A 21,185-nucleotide genomic window follows, 5' to 3' on the forward strand; every position below is an offset into this window, starting at 1 on the left:
CTCATGATAGTGAATGAGTTTTCATGAGATTTGATGGTTTTATGAGGAGCTTTTCCCCCTTTGCTCAGCACTTCTCCTTCCAGCTGCCCTGTGAAGAAGGTGCCTTTCTTTCTCTTTGCCTTCCGCCATGATTTTGTTTCCTGAGGCCTTCTCAGCCACGTGGAACTGTCAGTCAGTTAAACCTCTTTCCTTTATAAATTACCCAGTCTTGGGTGTTTCATTATAGCAGTATGAGAATGGACTCGTACACTGTCCTTTGATTCTTCCAGTTGCATTTCACCGTCATCTTGCACTTGCCTGATTTCTTGGCTGCCCTTTTGTCCACATGGAGGCATGTGCTTTACCATGCTTCCTTGGCTGGTGATCTTAGTGAGAAGATGGCTGGTTAATGAGAGGATGAGGTTGAGGGTTTGAAACTCTATGAGTCAGGTAGCTTAGCTTGATTGTGGGCTGTATACCATTCTCTGTGCTTTGGTCACAAGGAAATTGGGAGACAGTTATCCACATGACTTTTTATCAGGATTGAAAGAAGCTGTTGGGAGCAGAGGCCATGGGGTGCTGACTCTGTATGTGAAAGACAGTGTATGATAGGACCAATATTTAGACATTAATAGGGCAAGAAAGGAGAAAGCATAGATCATTAGACTGGGGTGTTTGTTCTATATGTGATAGGTTTAGAAGGGTTTTCTGTCTTAATGTTCCCTGAATTTTTAGAACTACTGGTGAGCGCATTGGGCAGGGCCTCCCTGTCAGCATTGGCCCTGTAGAGGGGCACACACTACCTCTGTGGCCAGCCTTGGTGTCCAGTGGAACAAGCTTGTTGATTTTTTTTTTTTCCCTCGCTCTATTGCCCAGGCTGGAGTGCAATGGCGTGATCTCGGCTCACTGCAATCTCCGCCTCCTGGGTTCAAGCAATTCTCTGCCTCAGCCTCCCGAGTAGCTGGATTACAGGCGCCTGCCACCATGCCCAGCTAACTTTTGTATTTTTAGTAGAGACTGAGTTTTACCATGTTGGCCAGGCTGGTCTCGAACTCCTGACCTGAAATGATCCACCCGCCTCTGCCTCCCAAAGTGCTGGAATTACAGGTGTGAGCCACTGTGCCCGGCCACCTGTTGATGTCATAATGAAATCCTTCCTTATCTGGCCATTCCTTTCTGAGTGTCAAAGAATTTTTCTCTTTGATTATGGACTTTGTGACATTATCAAGCAGCTTCAGAAATTGAGAATTCATGTTTGGTATGTTAAATTTCTGGCCGGGTACAGTGGCTCACGCTGTAATCCCAGCGCTTTGGGAGGCCGAGGTGGGTGGATCACAAGGTCAGGAGTTGGAGACCAGCGTGGCTAACATGGTGAAACCCCATCTCTCTACTGAAAATACAACATTAGCTGGGTGTCGTGGCGCATGCCTCTAATCCCAGATACTCGAGAGGCTGAGACAGGAGAATCGCTTGAACCCGGGAGGTGGAGGTTGCGGTGAACCAAGATCGTGCCATTGCATTCCAGCCTGGGCAACAAGAACAAAACTCCATGAGAAAATAAAATAAAATAAAATAAAATAAATTTCCATCAGATTCCCTAATAAGAAAAAAACCCTTGACAATGAAATTTGGAAAGACTATGATTACTTAAGAAACTATAAACTCTTGGATTATAGAGTATTTCTATATTTTTCTTTAGAAAAATACTGTCCTTGAACATTTTTGTTCTTCTGATTGCGAATTTCTTGGTTCTTCTACTAATTGCCTAGTGTTTTTTTCTGACAGATTAGTATTTGTTACTCCCAGCCTATGTGGCTGTCAGACTCACTTATTCTACCTTCTGCTTGTTTTCCCCAATTATAAAATGATTTGGATAATGAGATAATGATAATTAGCCCATAATATATAATAAACAACATTTATGTATTGTCACATATCACAGAAAGCACTTTGATGTATTTCACCCCCTTTAAATTTCATGCAACTCTGTGTGGTGGAAATTACTGCTATGGCCATGTTTATAGCGGAGAACACTGGAGCTCAGAGCCCCATATGGCAGCCTGCCTTAGGCCAGAGAGCTAGCTGGTGACAGTGCATGACCTCTATTACAAATTCCCTATTTTCCCCAGTAAATCTTCTGGCTCGAATTCATAGACTGAATTACATTTTATTGGAAGAGAATGGAACTTTTTTTAAAAATCACAATATGTGATGCTTAATTTAATGGATTTAATGAATAATTGACTATTATAGTGATGCAGTATGTTTTTCTTAAGAGGTCTATCTATCCAAAAAACATGTTTATTTAGAAAACTCTTTTGAAAATATTTACCTAATTTGTTGATTAAATGCATGTAATGTATTGTCTCTAGTTGAAGGACTTTTCTAATTTTATTTAAATGATTTCATGTAAAGGTAGACAAGTTATCCAGAAACACAAGCTATATTATAATTATAAGCTTTTTTGGATTTTTTTTTTTTTTTGAGACAGGGTCTGTTTCTGTCACCCAGCACGGATGGCACAATCATGGCTCACTGCAACCTTGACCTCCCTGGGTTAAAGTGACCCTCCCACCTCAGCCTCCTAAGTAGCTGGGATTACAGGCTGGGTAATTTCTGTATTTTTTTTTTTTTTTTTTGTAGAGACAGGCTTTCTCCATGTTGCCCAGACTGGTCTTGAACTCCTGGGCTCAAACGATCCACCTGCCTCAGCCTCCCAAAATGCTGGGATTAGATGCTATTTTGAAGTCAAGCATTAAAAATTTCATTTGCAAGTGTTTGTTGCTAATATCTAAAATTGCGGTTGACTTTAGTCTATTAATTTGTAGCGTGTGATTTTGCTAAATTCACTTATTGCTTTTACTAGTTGTTATTTTCACTAGTTTGTGTAGATTTCTTAGAATTTTCCATATGGACTGTATTGTCATTAGGAAATAGAGGCCATTTTACTTCTTTCTTTGTGATTTTTATACCTGTTATTTATTTAATTGGCTTATTGCAATGTGTATGCTACAGTAAGAGGCACATGCTTGAGTTAATGGTTAAGTGTTCACATTGTGAGAGGACTGTTTATATCCTCACTTAGAAATTCTAGATACAATGTTGGAGAATTTTATTATTAGAAAATTGTTTAAATTAACAATCTTTATTGGAATTTTAAACGATGTTTTGGAATTTTAAATAATTTTATTGGAATTTAAATTTTAAACAAATTTTAAACAATTTTAAACAATTTTTATTGGAATTTAAACAAATTTTAAACAAAATTATTGGAATTTTAAACAATTTTTAAATATATATGTAATAAACATCAATGTTTATTTTGATATTGTACTTTGTGCTCTACTGAAATGCACTGTAAGGAATTTTGTAAGGTATTTATTGGCAATTTTGTCAGGCATTCAAAAGTTAGTTTTACATTATTTTATTATTATTATTTTTATTATTTGGACAGGTGAGACTAACCATAGCTTAAGAAAATCCTCTTCCTTTGAGGAAAGGATGGCTAATTTTGTAGCTTAAGTTTATAGAAAAGCATGTTAAGCAAAGTGAGAGAAAACAAGAGATGAAATTAAGATAGAAAATCAAGTATCTAAAATTCAAACATATCCTTGACTGTTCATTGTAGCAGTATGTCTTTAACTAAATAATATTATGTGCTTTGAAATGTGGCATGGAGGGATAAAAGGAGAAATAGATTCAACTCTAACACTTCCATGCTGTGTGAACTTGGGTAAGTGACTTATCCTTAGTGTTTTTTTTGATACTGTAAAGTAGAAATAACAATACTGTAAAGTAGAAATAACAATAAGCAACTTGCAGTGGTTAGCATTGAAATAATATACATATACATAAGCTGGGCATGGTGGCTCACACCTGTAATCCCAGCACTTTAGGAGGCTGAAGTGGGCAAATTGCTTGAGCCTAGGAGTTCGAAACCAGCCTAGGCAACATGGCAAAACCCTATCTCTACAAAAAATACAAAAATTAACTGGGTATGGTGGCACATGCCTATAGTCCCAGCTACTTGGGAAGCTGAGGTGGGAGGGTCTTGAGCCTAGGAGGTTGAGGCTGCAGTGAGCCAGGATCCTGCCATTACACTCCAGCCTGGGGAACACAGTGAGATGCTGTTGAAACAAACAAACAAACAAACAAACAAACAAAAAACAATAACAAAAAGAGAGAAAGACAACAATATACATGAAGCATATCAGACATGCAATAACATGCATTATAAGATTTCATCCTTTATTATGTACTTATTGTTATTACAGATTGAGTATCCCTTATCTGAAATGCTTGGTACTAGAAGTGTTTCAGATTTTTATTTTTTTTGGATCTTGGAATATTTGCATTATATTTACTATTTCAGCATCCCTAATCTGAAAATTAGAAATCCAAAATGCTCCAAAATCTGAAACTTTTTGAACATCAACATGATACTTTAACATAAATGCTCATTGAAGCATTTTAGACTTTTGAATTAGAGATATTCAACCTGTATTTATTTATTACATTTTTTTTTTTTTTTTTTTTTTTCCCGAGACAGAGTCTTACTCTGTCACCCAGGCTGGAGTGCAGTGGCACTATCTTGGCTCACTGCAACCTCCGCTTCCCAGGTTCAAGCAATTCTCCTGCCTCAGCCTCCTGAATAGTTGGAACTACAGGCGCCCGCCACCACGCCCGGCTAATTTTTGTATTCTTAGTAGAGATGGGGTTTCATCATGTTGGCCAGGCTGTTCTTGAACTCTTGACCTTGTGATCTGCCTGCCTCGGCCTCCCAAAGTGCTGGGATTACAGGCATGAGTCACTGCGCCCAGCGCTACATTGTTATAATTTATTCATGAATACTATCAAATATCATGTGTCACCAAAGAAAGGGAACAATATCTTTGAAGAACCCTTTCCTGCTAAAATGACCTAAAACTTTGCATTCCTGGAGACTTGCACCAATGAATGAGGAAGAACGGTGATAAAATATTACAGTGAAAGTTTTGCCAACTTTTTTCTACCTTTCTCTTCCTTTGCCCTATTGTCAGACAAGCATGTTTATTTCCTAGAGCCTCTGAGGATCTCACCTCACTGTGAACGTAGCCAGCATTTGGGAAACGATTGCTCAGTTGTCCATAGGAGCATTTGGAGCCAGGGCTGGGGTGAAACCACTGCTGTGGGTGTCTGTGGAGCTGCCGAAGGGTCATTGATGATGACTGCAGGAGCCTCGGTGGCCCTTTGCCAGGCCTTATCTTCAGCGTTTGCCTTCCTTCCCTTTCCCTCTTTCTGTATCTGACTACTTGGCTAGGTATCCTTGGCTAATGTACTTTTTCTCTTTCTTCTAGAATTCTGAAGGCGGACTCTATGTATGCATGAATACATTTTTGGCCTTTGGAAGGGAACATGTTGAAAGACATTTTCGAAAAACTGGACAGAGTGTATACATGCACCTGAAAAGACATGTCCGAGAGGTGAGAGCCGCACTTTCAGAGAACTGGCCTTGATGTCTTTCCTGTAAGGTTGTCTCAATGTGCTTTCTCACGTGGAGATGTGACCATGCCCACGTAACTTCTGTTTCCCTTTGATGATGAGAAACAAAAACAGCACTGTTTGCAAAATCCAGAGAGTCTCCCAAACCTTATCTTAACCAGTTTTATTTTTCTTCCTCTAAACTTCTGATTGGTGTTTTTAAGAATACATAGGTTGACTAATTGGAAAACAAAAAAACTAGGTTTAAAAATACAGAAAAGTACAGATACACTCATGGATCCAAAAATCAGGAAAAAAACCCCATTTGAATATTCTTGCTTCAGATTTGTTTTGTTTTGTTTTTTTAGTATAAGAAATAGAGCTTCCTTAAAAATTCAAGTTCCTTTTGTCCCTCTCCCTCACCAGAAGTAACCACTGCTGTGAACTTTTTCTGTGCCATGCATGCCAGTATGTTTTATTAACAAATGCATATTTAAGAACAAAACATAGTATAACTTTATATGTTTTAAAGATGTAGATAAATGCTATCATACGCCTACCTATAATTCTGTGAAGAGTTTTTCCCCTCAGCATCCAAATGTTTCATTTCTTTTGGGATCTGTCCATGTCGAGATACATCTGGATGTATTGATTTCAATAGTTGTTTGGTTTTTCATCTTATGAGTACCTTGTAATTTATTCTCTTCTCCTATTGATGAACATTTAGATTGTTTCTATTTTTTTGCTACTGTAAAGAATGCAGCAATTAACGTTTTTGTACACTTCTCCTGGGGGTACAAGTGCCAGATTTCTTCAGGAAATAGATCTCTAGATCTGCACAACATGGTTGTGCAGGCTCATGTTATGCTTCTCTTTGTTTTTACTAGATAGTGCCAAGTCTCTCCCCAGAGTGATTGTACCTATTTGCACTCCAATCTGCAATAATTATGATTTCTTGCTTTCCCACACTCTCACCAACCCTTGGTCAGATTTCTGTTTTTGCCAATCTAATGATTATGAAGCGGCATCTGAATATTTGGCACATCTCTTTGTACTTTCTATTCTGTTTTTTTTTTCTTGTTGGATTTGCCTATTTATATTTTTGGCCTATTTTCTTTATGGATTTATCTTTTTCTTATAAGTGTGATGAGTTATTTTTACATTCTGGATACCAAACCTTTGTTTGTTACATACTAGATTTCCTTTGAGTTCTGTGCCTTACTAAATTTCTTTTGAGTCTGTGGCTTGTCGTTTTACTTTGTTTATCAATTATTTTGTAGGATAGAAGTTGTAAGTTTTGAATTAGTTAGATTTATTAAACTTTTTGTCTTATGAGTTGTGCTTTTTGTATCTTGTCTAAGAAATTGTTTCCTACCTCAAGGTCATAAAGACATTTTGTACTAGGTTGTTTTCAGTCTGTTTTCACGTTGCTGATAAAGACATACTTAAGACTGGGCAATTTACAAAAGAAAGAGGTTTAATACAGTTCCATGTGGCTGGGGAGGTGTCACAATCATGGTAGAAGGCAAAAAGGAGCAAGTCACATCTTCCGTGGATGGTGGCAGGCAAAGAGAGAGCTTGTGCAGGGAAATTCCCATTTTTTAAACCATCAGATCTCATGAGACTCATTCACTATCATGAGAACAGCGCAGAAAAGACCCGCCCCCATAATTCAATCACCTCCCACCGGGTTCCTCCCATGACATGGAGGAATTGTGGGACTTACAATTCCAGATGAGATTTGAGTGGGGACACAGCCAAACTATATCACATTTCTTACAGTAGTTTTTACATTTTTATTTAAGTGTGTGTGAATGTGACTGTTTTAACGTTTTAGGTCTTTAATCCATGTATAATTTATTTTTGTATTTGTATGAAGAATGGGAATCTATTTTTTCATATTGATAACTAGTTGTTTTATGATTCATAGAGTAGTACAAACTTTCCCATTGATTTATAGTATCACCCTTTTATTTTTATTTTTATTTATTTATTTTTTGAGACGGAGTCTCTGTCACCAGGGTGAAGTGCAGTGGCGCGATCTTGACTCACTGCAACCTCGGCCTTCTGGATTCAAGCGATTCTCTTGCCTCAGCCTCCTGAGTAGCTGGGACTACAGGCACGCACCACCATGCCCAGCTGATTTTTATATTTTTGGTAGAGACAGGGTTTCACCATGTTGGCTAGGATGGTCTTGATCTCTTGACCTTATGATCCGCCCCCCTCTGCGTCCCAAAGTGCTGGGATTACAGGCATGAGCCACCGTGCCTGGCAATATCACCCTTTACACACACACACACACACACACACACACACACACACACACACACACACACACACATTTTGTTTGTTTGTGTTCTGAGACATGCTCTCACTCTGTCACCCAGGCTGGAGTGCAGTGGTGCCACCACGGCTCATTGCAGCTGCAACCTCCTGGGCTCAAGCGATCCTCCCACCTCAGCCCCCCAAGTAGCTGAGACACAGGCATGTGTCACCACATCTGGCTAATTTCTATATTTTTTGTAGAGATAGGGTTTCCCAGGCGACCGTGATGCCCTGTCTCCTGCTCCTGAGCCTAAGCAATCCACTGGCTTGGCCTTCCAAAGTGCTGGGATTACAGCTGAGAGCCACTGTGCCTGGCTACCCTTTTATATTTTAACTTGCCATTCACATTTGGGTCTCTCTTCAGTCTCTCAGTTGTGTTCTGTTGATCTTATTTTTCTATCTCTGCATTGGTGTGGAAAGCCTTGATATCTTTTAGTGCAAGCACTTTTTCCATATTTATTTATTTTTCTTTCTTTTTTTTTTTTCTGATGCTGTGGTTGAAGCCATATTTTTTTTTCCAGAATTTTCCTGGGTATTTCTAGGCATTTATTTTTCTATATGGATTATGGAATTAGTTCATCTAGCTTAAAAGTCCTATTTGAGATTTTGATGACAATCACATTGAATTTATAGATTAATCTATAATCCACATCCTTGTTTAAGCTCTATGTTTAAGGTTATTGTTTAAGCTCTTTGGTTTTGTCCACTGCTGTGTCCTTAGCACTTAACAGTGCCTTCCATATAGTAGGTGCTTCATAAATATTTATTGAGTAAGTGTTTAACATAGCATACCTCTTTTTTCATGTTTCCATTTTGTCATTCAATAGGTTTTGTAATTTTCTATAAAGGAACTCATATTTTGTTAGATTTTTTTTTAGTACCCTATAATTTTTTATTTATTTATTTTTTTATTTTTTTTATTTTTTTTTTACCATTACTGCTATCCTTTATTTTTTACACATTAACTGGTTATTGATGGTATTTGGAAATATTGGAAATATTGTTAATTAATAAATGGTGATTTTATATTTAGCAATGCTATTCAACTTTTACTTTAGTTCTAATAGTTTGTGCACTATTTTGGATCTTCTCAATGGTCAATGCTGATTTGAAGTTTCTCTAATTTCTCACCTTAGCCGTCCTAATATAGTCTCTGTTTAAGTTCCTAACAAAGAAGAGGGGGAGAGCAGGAGGAAGAGAATGAAGAAAGGCCAGAAAGTCAGATAAGGCATAAACTCGATGATTAGCTTCAAAATAATTTAATTTTGACTTGGTACTGAATGATTTACACTCACTAATTCTGTTAGGTGGTACATAATAATTCTTGTGAAGTCTGTTTTGTGACATAATACAGTGATGAAATTTTAGAAAACTTAAAAAAAAAAAAAAAAAAAAAGAAAGAAAGAAACAGAGGCCCAGAGACTTAGTAACTTGCTCAGGGTCACAAAGTTAGCAGCAGAACTGTGGAATGCTGGTAAACTTGTACAGTTAGCTCTGCCTCTGGAATTTCAACTTAAATGTGTCACTCTCTGACCACAATTTCTACTTGTTTTTGCTCTTTCACTCATTTATTCCTATTTTGATCATTTGTTATAGGTCCTGAAGACCTTCAGGTCCGTGACTTGTTTAGCCTACTTCTCATGATTCATTTCTTTCAACATTCTGTAATCCACAGCACCCTGAACTGACTTTTATTCTCTTGTCCTGCCTCCTTAACTATCCTCCAGAACTCCAAGCAGTTGCTCCATGGGGTCACTATCTACTTCCATGCACAGACTGCTGGAAACCCCACACTATGATGGGTTTGAGACCATGTCACATTTTGGGCCTTTCCTCTTCTATTGCGCCCTCTCACTGCCCGGCAAACCTTCTACTCTGTATCCTGTCCCACTCCCGTGAGTGGCCATTCTAACCTTTGGATGCTTTCCTTAAGCCTTTTCTATACGTTTCTCATCATTCTCAGAAAATTATCTTGACTTGTACTTTGCAGGATAAAAGGGAATGCCTGCACAGGAACTCTCTTAACTTATTCCTTGTGTCCTGGAAGCTCATCTGTAACTAGTTCCACTTTCGATTCCATCTCAGCTGAAAGCTATGTTCTGTCTGTCCTCAGGGTCCTGTTTCCTCCTACCTCAGGAAACTTGCTCCTTCATTAACTCCACTTCCTCTGATATCTCCAGCTTCTCCCTCTTCTGGCTTATTTTCTCCCCACCTTAAAAAAGAACACACCAGGCTGGGCTCAGTGGCTCACACTTATAATCCCAGTGCTCTGGGAGGCCAAGATGGGAGCCTGACTTGAGGACAGGAGTTTGAGACCACCTTGGGCAACACAGTGAGACTCCGTCTTGACAGAAAAATAAAATAATTAGCCTGGAATGTTGGCGCATGCCTTAGTCCCAGCTACTTGGGAGGCTGAGGTGGGAGGAATACTTGAGCCCAGGGATTTCAGGTTACGGAGTGAGCTATTATCAGGCCATTGTACACCTGAGCAACAGAGTGAGACTCTGTCTCTTAAAAAAACAAAACCAACATCACAAAACCATCTTTCTAATTTGTGTCCTTCTTCAGTCATTGCATTATTTTATTAAAAGCTTCTTTAAAAACTTTTCTGATCTTGTCTGTACTACATCTGCCTCTAAGACTCAACACTGTGGTCTGATCTTGTTAATCCACTAACACTGTCCAGGTTGTCAGTGAGCTCTTAGCTGTCACACTTGGTGGATATGTTTTGGCTCTAATGTTACTTGACGTTTTGAGTATTTGCATGTTTGAGCTTGTTTTCCTCTGGAACTGTTCCTCTCCTGTTTTCTTTGACACCATTCTTTCTTGGCTTCCTCTTATCCTTTCTCAGTTTTTTTCACCAACACCTCTTCTTTTGTTTACCTCTTAGTTATTGGCATTTCCTAGGATGTCATTTGGCCATCCTGTCTTCCTCCTCAGAAAGATACTTTTCTTCATCAGGGTTATCCATATTTTTGTTTAACCACTTTCTCTAAGCTGATGACATTCAAATTAATCTCTCTCTGGAGGTGAAGATCTGATCATCTTATTCTGATCTGGATTTTTCTACTCCAGCATTTCATAGGTACTTCAACGTCGGTGTGCCCAGACTGAACACCGTATTCCCTTGCTAAAAGGTTTCCTTCCTCTTCAATTCTAGAGACCTAGATATTCTTTGATCTGCTTTCCCTCTGTGTCTTACTGGTGATCTTGTTACCTGGGCTTCCCAAATGGCTCTGAGGTCCACCCTGTCTTCTCCATTCCTGCTGTTCTTATCTGAGTGTTCATTATCCTTAAAAGGACTAGTGCTGACCAGGTGTGGTGGCTCACACCTATATTCCTGGCACTTTGGGAGGCTGAGGCAGGTGGATCACCTGAGGTCGGGAGTTCGAGACCAGCCTGACCAACATGGAGAAACCCCGTCTCTACTAAAAGTACAAAATTATCTGGGCATGGTGGCGCATGCCTATAGTCCCAGCTACTCAGGAGGCTGAGGCAGGAGAATCGCTTGGACCTGGGAGGCTGAGGTTGCAGTAAGCCGAGATTGCACCATTGCCCTCCAGCTTGGGCAACAAGAGTGAAACTCTGTCTCAAAAAAAAAAAAAAAAAAAAAAAAAAAAAAAGGACTAGTGCTGTTGCTTCCTGACTAACCTTCCTTCCCTCAAACTTGCTGCCTTCAATCCCACCCAGTCTGCACACTGCTCCCAGAGCCATCTTTCCAAATCCACATATCTATGGCACACTGCCACTTAAATCTTTGATGTTTCTCCCTCTTCTACAGGATGAAGTCCAAACTCTTTTGCATGTAATTATAAGGTGCTCATGATCTGGAGCCTGCAGCGTTTCTAACCCTCTCTCTTATTCCACCAAGTTTGTGCTCCAGACATAGCAAATCACTTCTCCTTTCTGGAGCACACTGTGATTTTATGCTTTTGTCAGTGCTGTTTTCTCTGTCTAGGATGTCTTACTTCTATCCCCACTCCCCTCTTGCCTGTTTTACTCCCTGTAGTCAGGATATCCATGCATTCATTCATTCATCCATCCATCCATCCATCCATCCATCCATCCATCCATCCATCCATCCATCCATCCATCCATCCATCCATCCATCCATATCCATCCATCCATCCATCCATATATCCATCCATCCATCCATCCATCATCCATCCATCCATCCATCCATCCATCCATCCATCCATCCATCCATCCATCCATCCATCCATCCATATATCCATCCATCCATCCATTCATATATCCATCCATCCATCCATCCATCCATCCATCCATCCATCCATCCATCCATCCATCCATCCATCCATCCATCCAACAAATATTTACTCAGTAGCTGCTGTATGCCAGGATTGCTGCTGTTCTTACCAGCCCTGCCCACACCCTTATCCTCAGATGAACCGATCATTTCCTCCTTATGATATGATTGTGCCTTTTTTGAATCTTTCTTAGCACTCACCAGAATCTGTGGTATCGTTTGTTTACATATATGCTCCCCTACTATGCTGGCTAGCTCCTTAAAAGATGGAACATGTCTTCATTCAGTTGGCAGTCCGAGCCCCAGCACAGAATCTGACACAGGGGCACAGTCATATTTGCTGATGGAGGAGTTTTATTTTCTCAAACCTTGTTGATTTTGGTTGTTGACTGATGCAGAGGTGATGGTCTTTAGAAGGAGGTTCTACTTTTTTGCAAGTCTAAGATGTGAATCTCACAGTCTGGGACAGGCTCATGTTCTAGCAAGTCTTCGTGCAACCCCTCCTTGTTATCCTTCTGCCATCATGCAGGAAAGGAGGGGGCTGTGAAACTAAAATAATTAAAAGGACACCATAAAATTCTGTAGAGAGATTTCAGGGGACCTCCAGGAGTGATAAAGGTGCTTTGCAATAGGTTTTATTTCATCCCTTTTTGAAGCAGGTAAGTGGAGAGGGGAAGAAAGAGGCTCTGAGATCACAGAGGAGTGATTCTAAGAGAGATGTGCTTTTGGCATCAGTATTTGGAGGGACAGGTTTTTGAGAAAGTGTTCTGTAATGCACATTCCTAAGATGTGAACTGTAAACCTGTAGTAGAAACTGTAAAAACTTAATGTGAGAATCACAAGGATGAGTCAGCCTTCAAAGTCAACTATTAAAATGTGAGAAAGCAGCCTTAGGACTCATGAGAGGACAAACTGAGAAGCAGAAAATGTGCAGCAAGATCTCGACACCTGTGGCTGCTTGGAATCATGTGGCATTAAACCCACACATCGTGGTCTACTGGAAATGTGCTTTTTCCTAGTAACTGAAAAAACATACACTGTGGAAATACGGTTTTGGCATTATACTTGATTTGAGAGTGAAATATTTTGTGTGAGCATCAGATGAATGGCCTCTTTTGTATTACCACTTGATGGGCATTTTATTTCATTACTGCTGACACAATGCTGGGCCGGGTGTGGTGACTCACGCCTGTAATCCCAGCACTTTGGGAGGCCGAGGCGGGCGGATCACGAGGTCAGGGGTTCAAGACCACTCTGACCAACACAGTGAAACCCTGTCTCTACTAAAATTACTAAAAATTAGCTGGACGTGGTGGCAGGCACTTGTAATCTCAGCTACTTGGGAGGCCGAGGCAGGAGAATCGCTTGAACCCAGGAGGCGAAGGTTGCTGTGACTGAGATTGTGCCAGTGCACTCCAGCCTGGGCAACAATGCGAGACTCCATCTCAAACAAAAAAAAAAAAAACAAAAACAAAACAAACAAAAAAAAAAAGAAAATACACAATGCTTAGGATGACAAACATAGCCACTTGCTGGTGCTCCAAAAATGTTTAGGGAGGTTAGATTGAGACTTCATGTGCCCAGACTATCAATGACTATTGATATTAAGCCTTTTAACAATAGTTGTTAGGCATGCCCAGGGCCAAGCACTAGAGGCCCACTGGGTAACCAGGAGAATAAGATCCTCACCTTCTGGAGCCCCATCATCTTTCCTGAGTTTTTCATCGTCAGGCCTGGACTCCTGCCCTCTTGGGAGCAGGTGCTGGTTTGAAGTTTAAGTAATGACTTCACCTTGATCCCTGGTTTCCATTTCTCTTTCCAGAAGTGCTTTCTTTATAACTTAATAAAAATAAGCAGGTGGATAGCATTGCCCTTCACCTACCTGCATTAACCTGGGTCAGTTCCCTGTTTATCCTGGAATTGCTAATCTAGATGGAATATTTCTTCTTGGCCTTTATAAAAACTGGGAACCTCTGAGATGTGCTTTTCCCCCACAAAGATGTTTATTTCATAGGTTGCATTTTAATTATCTTTTGTTTTCTTTTCAGAAGGTAAGAGGGGCGTCTGGTGGAGCGTTACCGAAAAGGAGGAATTCCAAGATTTTTTTAGGTAAATAGTAGCATGCTCAGATTTTGTGTTTGTGTGCGTGTGTGTGTGCATACTCATGTGCATCTTTGATTTGGAGTAATAGGTTGTTTATTGCTGTACAATTTAAGGATGAGAGGCACAAATTTAAAGGCCTGCCTCCACTCTGCGTTTACCTACCAGTGAAGTGTGCTTTTAGCCCTCTTAGTCAGGTTTAGTGCTTTGAAGCAATTATACTTACAGTGACTAGACAGTAATTATAATTCTGCTTCAGGTCTGTTTATTGCTTACTTTATTTTTAGTTTTTGAGACAGGGTCTGGCTCTCTTGCCCAGGCTGGAGTGCAGTGGCGCCATCTTGGCTCAATGCAACCTGCACCTCCTGGGCTCAAGCCCTTCTCCTAGCTCAGCCTCCCAAGTAGCTGAGACCACAGGCACACATCACCATGACTGGCTAATTTTTTGTGCTTTTTGTAGAGACGGAGTTTCACCATGTTGCCCTGGCTGGTCTTGAACTCCTGAGCTCAAGCGATCCAGCTGCCTTGGTTGGGATATCAGGCGTGAACCACTGCGCCGGCCAATTTTTTGCTGACTTTAAATAGCTGGCTCTTGCAGTGGCTCACGCCTGTATTCTCAGCACTTTGGGAGGCTGAGGCCGGAGGATTGCTTGTACCCAGGAGTTTGAGATAAGCTTGGGTAACATAAAAAGGCCTTGTCCTTACCAAAAAATTAAAAAATTAGCTGGGTATGGTGGTGTGTGTCTGTAGCCTCAGTGACTTGGGAGGCTGAGGCAGGAGGATCACTTGAGCCCAGACAGTTGAGGCTGTAGTGAGCTTGACACTGCACTCCAGCCTCAGTGACAGAGTGGGACCCTGTCAATTTTTTTCTTTTTCTTTTTAAAATTAGCCAAACTACAGACTTCATTCAGATTTCATAATTTTTCTCCCACTCATGTCCTTTCTTCGTTACAAGATACAATCCAGGGTTCCGCATTGTGTTTAGTTGTCATGTTTGTTTAATCCTTTCCAGACTCTGATCGTTCTTCAGTTTTTCTTTGTCTTTAATAATTGTGAGACTTTTGAAGAGTGCTGGTCAGTTATTTTGTGGAATAGACCTCAGTTTGGTTTTATCTGATGTTTTCTCATGAAAAATGTGATGTTATGTATTTTTGGAAAGAATCCTACAGAGGTAGCGTGCCCTTCTTAGTGCATGGTATTGGGGTATATGGTGTTGACATGTTGTCATACTGGTGATGTTGAACTTGATCATTGTTAAGGTAGTGTCTGCTGGCCTTCTTCACTGTAAAGTTATAGTGTAATTAAGAAATATTTTGAGAGTGATACTTTGAGACTGTGCTAAATATCTTGTTTCTCCTTAAAGTTTTGCTCACTAATTTTAGCATCAGTGGACCTTGCCTGCAATAATTATGACTCTAGTGTTTGACTAATGGTGATTTGAAATTTCCCTTATTCAGAAGGGCCAGTTTTGTTTATGCAAATGACTACTGATTTCTAGATCATATAATTATGGTTATATTAAGCTTCTGATACGGTTTTCTCAAGCGAAAAAGTGGTTTGATAATATTTGACCGAACAAGTTTATTTGCCTAAATGTCTCAGATTATTGTTTGAAAGGATTTGCAAAATTGTTTCCATAGTATGATTTCATTTTTGTAAAAAAATTCTATACATACATACACATATGTATATACAGATATAGATATGTATATGTATATATGCATGCATGTATGAATGTATATCTGTGTGTGTGCACACACTTCTACACACATATACACATGTGTACATATATAACTGGGAGATCAGAAGAGTCTGGAAGAATACTCCAAACTGTTAATAGTAGCTCTTTCCCAGTAATAGGATGGAAGTGATTCCAATTTTCATCTTTTTGCTTCTCTGTATTTAAACTTTTTCTATAACAAAGATGCTATTGTGATGAAAACACACATTAATTATTTGAAAAGTAAAGCCATTGAAAACTGCTGTGGAGCTGAGTTTCTTTCCTGGTTTGATTCTCAGTTACTCTGTGTTGGATCCAAACTTGCTGTCTTCTCCTGCTTCTCAGCTCATGCTTTTCTGTACAAGACTTATCTGCATTTGGTTCTTCTACCTTGGCCAGTCTTCTTTACTTCTCAACCTGCCTTTGGACCACAACCCAATTTAACCAACCAAACCCAAACCAGGCTAGCATGAACCCCAAAGCTGAAGTTATGAATATCTTCTGATGCTTTGGTTATTAGTCTTCCAGCACCTTTGCACTAATATAGATCATATGATTTTGTTTAGATCATATGATTTCATTTGAATTAAGTGACGTCAGCAGGTTCGGCTTGAAGGCAGAACTAACTAAACATTTTGACTTACCATTGTTAATTTTTATTATTTTCTTTGGTGGAATGAAGAAGTTATATGACCTTGACCTTTAACTTTTGTGTCTTCTTTTCATAAGACCTGGAGGTTTGATTTTTTTCTAGTGATTATTTTGGTTGTAGAGGATATTGTTATGAAACAGTTTTAGAAATTAATTTGAAAGTTAGCACTGAGGTTTTGTGCTTCAGACTGTGTGGACCCCTTCCTTCTATTCTTCCGTAGGGGACTACCTACCATTTTGTTTCAGTGAGGCTTTTTCTATGGGTTATTCTCTGTGTTCAGGCAAGATTTCATATCTTAGAAAACCACAAGGTGCATCTAGAACTCATGGCCCCAAAAAATTGTCCTATGACTATATTAATTTAAAAAAGAATGCCATTAGCCCCAGATTCCATTTCTCCCTGCTGTTTTATATCCAGGTTCTTTACAAATTTACCTCCTTCATCCCAGTAGGAGTTCTTTCTTTTTCTTTTCTTTTTTTTTTTTGAGACAGGAACTCATTCTGTTGCCCAGGCTGGAGTGCAGTGCACAATCATATCTCACTGCAGCCTCAACCTGCCAGGCTCAAGTGATCCTCATGCCTCAGCCTCCCAAGTAGCTGGGACTACAGGCACACACCACCACACATGTTTAATTAAAAAAAATTTTTTTTAAAGTGATGGGGTCTCACTGTGTTGCCCAGGCTGGTCTTGAACTTCTATGCTCAAACAGTCTTCCAACCTCAGTCTCCCGAAGTGCTGGGATTACATGTGTGAGCTGCTGTGCCTGGCCAGGAAGTTATTTTTTACAGGAATTCATTCTTTGCAAGTTCTGATTTAAAGCCCCCTCAACTGGTGCTTGTTGTCTCCTAGGAACAGGTACTTTTATCTTGACATATTGGTCCCAGCCCTCTGAGTTGATGTGACCTGTAAATTAATTTCAGTGATGGGCTGTGTATTAGGGTTACATCTGGTTTACATAACAGTAAATTTAAAACACTGGTAACTTTGTTTATTTATTTATTTATTTAAGCTGGAGTCTGGCTCTGTCACCCAGGCTGGAGTGCAGTGGCGCGATCTCGGCTCACTACAACCTCCGCCTCCTGAGTTCAAGCAATTCTCCTGCCTCAGCCTCCCAAGTAGCTGGGATTACAGGTGCCCACCACCATGCCCGGCTAATTTTTGTATTTTTTTTTTTTTTTTTTAGTAGAGACAAGGTTTCACCATGTTGGCCAGGCTGGTCTCGAACTCCTGATCTCAGGTGGTCCGCCCACCTTAGCCTGCCAAAGTGCTGGGATTACAGGCATGAGTCACCGCACCTGGCCTATTTATTTTCGAGACAGGGTCTCACTGTGTCACTCAGGCTGGAATGCAGTGGCACAATCGTGGTCACTGCACACTCAGCCTCCTGCAGGGCTCAAGCGATCCTCCCACCTCAGCCTCCCAAGTAGCTGGAACCACAGGCATGCACCACCACACCTGACTAATTTTTGTATTTTTCTGTGGAGACAGGGTTCTGCCATGTTGCCCAGGCTGGTCTCAAACTGCTGGGCTCAAGTGATCTGCCTGCCTTGGCCTCCCAGAGGCTGGGATTACCGGCCACTGAGCCCCAGCCGATTCTGGTACTTTAAACAAGATAGATGCTTATTTTGCTGTCATGTAGAGGATGCTGGGAAACAGTAAGTGTGGTGATGTGATGGCCTCATGTTCACCAGGGATCTAGGCTGTTACCATATTCCTGCTTAACCCTCCATCCTGGCCCATGATTTCCAACCTCATCATCACTTTACGGTCCATAATGGCTACTGGAACTCCAACCATCACATCCTGATTCTGGAAAGCATGAAAGAGGAAAGGGGAGGCCGGGCGCGATGGCTCAGGCATATAATCCCAGCACTTTGGGAGGCCAAGGCGGGTGGATCACCTGAGGTCAGGAGTTTGGCAGCTTGGCCAATGTGGTGAAACCCTGTCTCTACTAAAAATATAAAAAATTAGCCGGGCATGGTGGCACATGACTGTAATCCCAGCTACTTGTGAGGCTGAGGCAGGAGAATTGCTTGAACCTGGGAGGCGGAGCTGAGATCGCACCATTGCACTCCAGCCTGGGCAACAAGAGTGAAACTCCATCTCAAAAAAAAAAAAAAAAAAAAAAAAAAAAAAAGGAAAAAGAAAGAGAAGAGGAGAAAGAGGAAGGACAAAATAGTCTAATCTCCCAGCAGAATCACCTTGCTTTTGTCAGCCTTCTCATAGAGCCCCCAATCAGTTTACACCTCTCTGTCAGAACTTGGTCACGTGGTCACATCTAGCTGCACAGGAGACTGGAAAATAAAGCCCACCAACTGGCTTCACTGAGTAAAGTTTGGGGTCTCTTATTAGGAAGAAGAGGACAGTGGGTATTGAGAGGCAGCTCGTAGCCTCTGCCACAGACTCTCCCTCAAAGGGACGCTGGGATTGTTTCCTCATGGAGAGGAAGATAACTCAGAGCTCTCTTGCAGTTTCTCTGTTATTTTTTGGTTAGGAAGTACTATTTCACTGGTACTGAAATGAAATTACGATGCTGCTTCTTCTGCTTCATGAAACAGATGTAGGTGGCCAATGCTTTATCTTGGATGAAGGTGTTTTCTTCCCATTCATTTGATGACTTTGTGAATAATTCTTTTTCCATCGGCTCAACAGTGACACTGAAACCATTGAATCATTTGGTTACAACCTGCAATTGATTTTACAAGGGAAGCTGAGGCCACTGACTGGTGCCAAATGGCTTCCCGGTGTCCTGAGCACCACCCTGCCCCTCAGTGGTCAAATCACTCTTCCTTCACATTACTTTGATGTTCATTGCAAGTGAAATGACCTCAGTACTAGCTTTTGCTGCTATCTTTTTTTAAACCAGCAATGACAATTATTGGTAATTAAAAAATCATTTAAATTCTATCCTTTTAAAACATCTAGGATTACCTCATGGGTAAAGCTTAAAATTGAGAAGTTATAAAGGGCTCTTCATTGAAAATTAAGTTTTTTTCCCCTCCCTTCCCTGTATCCTAGCCACTTGGTTACTGCCTCCAGAGACAAATTTTCTGTTTGTACATCTTTGTATATATTGTGTATCCTCTCAGCAATTTTCTATACATAAATAATGCTTTTAGTTTTCTTTTGCCTGTGGTCCCTAGCGAGCCATTAACTCTTTGGCTCCCAAATTGTGTTCTGAGGCAACCTGGAGTGCTGCAGTGAGCTCACCAGGGCACTGGGGGATATTTTAAGTCTCTGAGGGAACATAGTGGCGCTCAAACATTGCATGAACTAAACACAGTATAGTTTTACTATTAGGTTACCCTATATTCCTTCTGATAACTTCATATCTTTGTAAAGCTGGGATTTTTTGGTGGTTTCTGTGGTAAAAGTCAAGCACCATGTGAAAATCAATGTGAAATGGAAAATAAGGGTGGCAGGGGCTGATCCGATTCAGGGACATTGTGCATTGCCCAACAGAGGCACACATCCCATTAGTGAAGGACTGGGGCTATTTCAGAGTGAAGTATTTTTTCTTTCAACTTACATATTTTGCAAATGGTTAATTAGTTGCTAGAACATAAATACCAAGTTTTTTTGATCTAACTACTAAATAAACAGAACCATAAGGCATTTCTTTTCTTTTTTTGAGATGGAGTCTTGCTCTTGTTGCCCAGGCTGGAGTGAAATGGCATGATCTCGGCTCTGCAACCTCTGCCTCCTGGGTAAAAGCGATTCTCCTCCCTCAGCCTCCTGAGTAGCTGGGATTATGGGCGCCCGCCACCGCGCCTGGCTAATTTTTTTGGATTTTTAGTAGAGACGGGGTTTTGCCATGCTGGCTAGGCTGGTCTCAAACTCCTGACCTTGTGATCCGCCCACCTCGGCCTCCTAAAGTGCTGGGATTATGGGCGTGAGCCACTGTACCTGGCCAGGCATTTCTTTTGGCTTAAGGTTGCTGTGAAAAAATTGCTGGGATGCTTAGGGGTGCTGTGAACCGGGAGAGTTCAGCTAGAAAGGGACACTATTAGGTTGTGTTGTAGAAAGATAACTTGGAAAAATATGAAAGTTGATGAGTTTGGGGTATAAGCTGATATGAAAGAGAGAGTAGAGAAGCGAGGAGGTAAGGGAGTTCTGGATCCTTCAAGAAATACCCTAAGGCTCACAATGTGATTCTGGCCTAATTCCATATATATATTTATTTATTTCCGATAAAGCTACATATATGCATAGATATGTAAATAACTGGTAATGCATTTAATTTAAAAAACACCATATGTTTGATACATCATAAAAAACAGTGTTAAATATTTACATCTTTATGGAGTCTGCCCCAGTTTTCACAAATAGCAGTAAAGGAGTTCAGTTCTCTGTGTCTGAAGAGTGGAACTTCCGAGGAGCCACCACTTCACCTCAGAGAATTCCACTTTTTTTGGCTTAGACCAGGTGTTTAAAGTTGCTGAGGAATAGATTGAAAACAGAAAATTTGTGCAAAGTTTCACTAATGGGCCTGTTCAGAAAGTTCACCTGCGCCTCTGATAACCAGAAGGTTCTAATAAATTACATTTTGCAATTTTTTTCTGAAGTGGGTAAAATAATATGTTCTGTACTCAAGAGGCTTTTCCCCTGTACCTTCTTTTGAAGGTAAATAGTTGGTTAGATTTTGCAGCCCTTGGACAGATCGCTTGCCTCCAACAATTAAA

General features: G+C 40.5%; 2 protein-coding genes across 3 annotated transcripts in view; one reads left to right on the forward strand and one right to left on the reverse strand.

The window, feature by feature from the left end:
* MRPL47 (mitochondrial ribosomal protein L47) overlaps nt 1-21,185 on the reverse strand; it is a 195,995-nt gene that overhangs the window by 109,845 nt on the left and 64,965 nt on the right. The window lies entirely within an intron of this gene.
* Nucleotides 1-21,185, forward strand: part of USP13 (ubiquitin specific peptidase 13) — a 129,627-nt gene that overhangs the window by 23,365 nt on the left and 85,077 nt on the right. Inside the window, exons 2-3 of one of the 2 annotated variants that reach the window (XM_050780108.1) lie at nt 5,316-5,441; nt 14,080-14,140. In XM_050780108.1, coding sequence (XP_050636065.1) covers nt 5,316-5,441; nt 14,080-14,140 — 187 coding nt within the window. The remainder of the gene's footprint in view (nt 1-5,315; nt 5,442-14,079; nt 14,141-21,185) is intronic. The other variant, XM_050780109.1, reaches the window with a different exon arrangement.

The sequence above is a fragment of the Macaca thibetana genome, chromosome 2, assembly GCF_024542745.1.
Source record: "Macaca thibetana thibetana isolate TM-01 chromosome 2, ASM2454274v1, whole genome shotgun sequence".
NCBI classification, from domain to species: Eukaryota; Metazoa; Chordata; class Mammalia; order Primates; family Cercopithecidae; genus Macaca; species Macaca thibetana.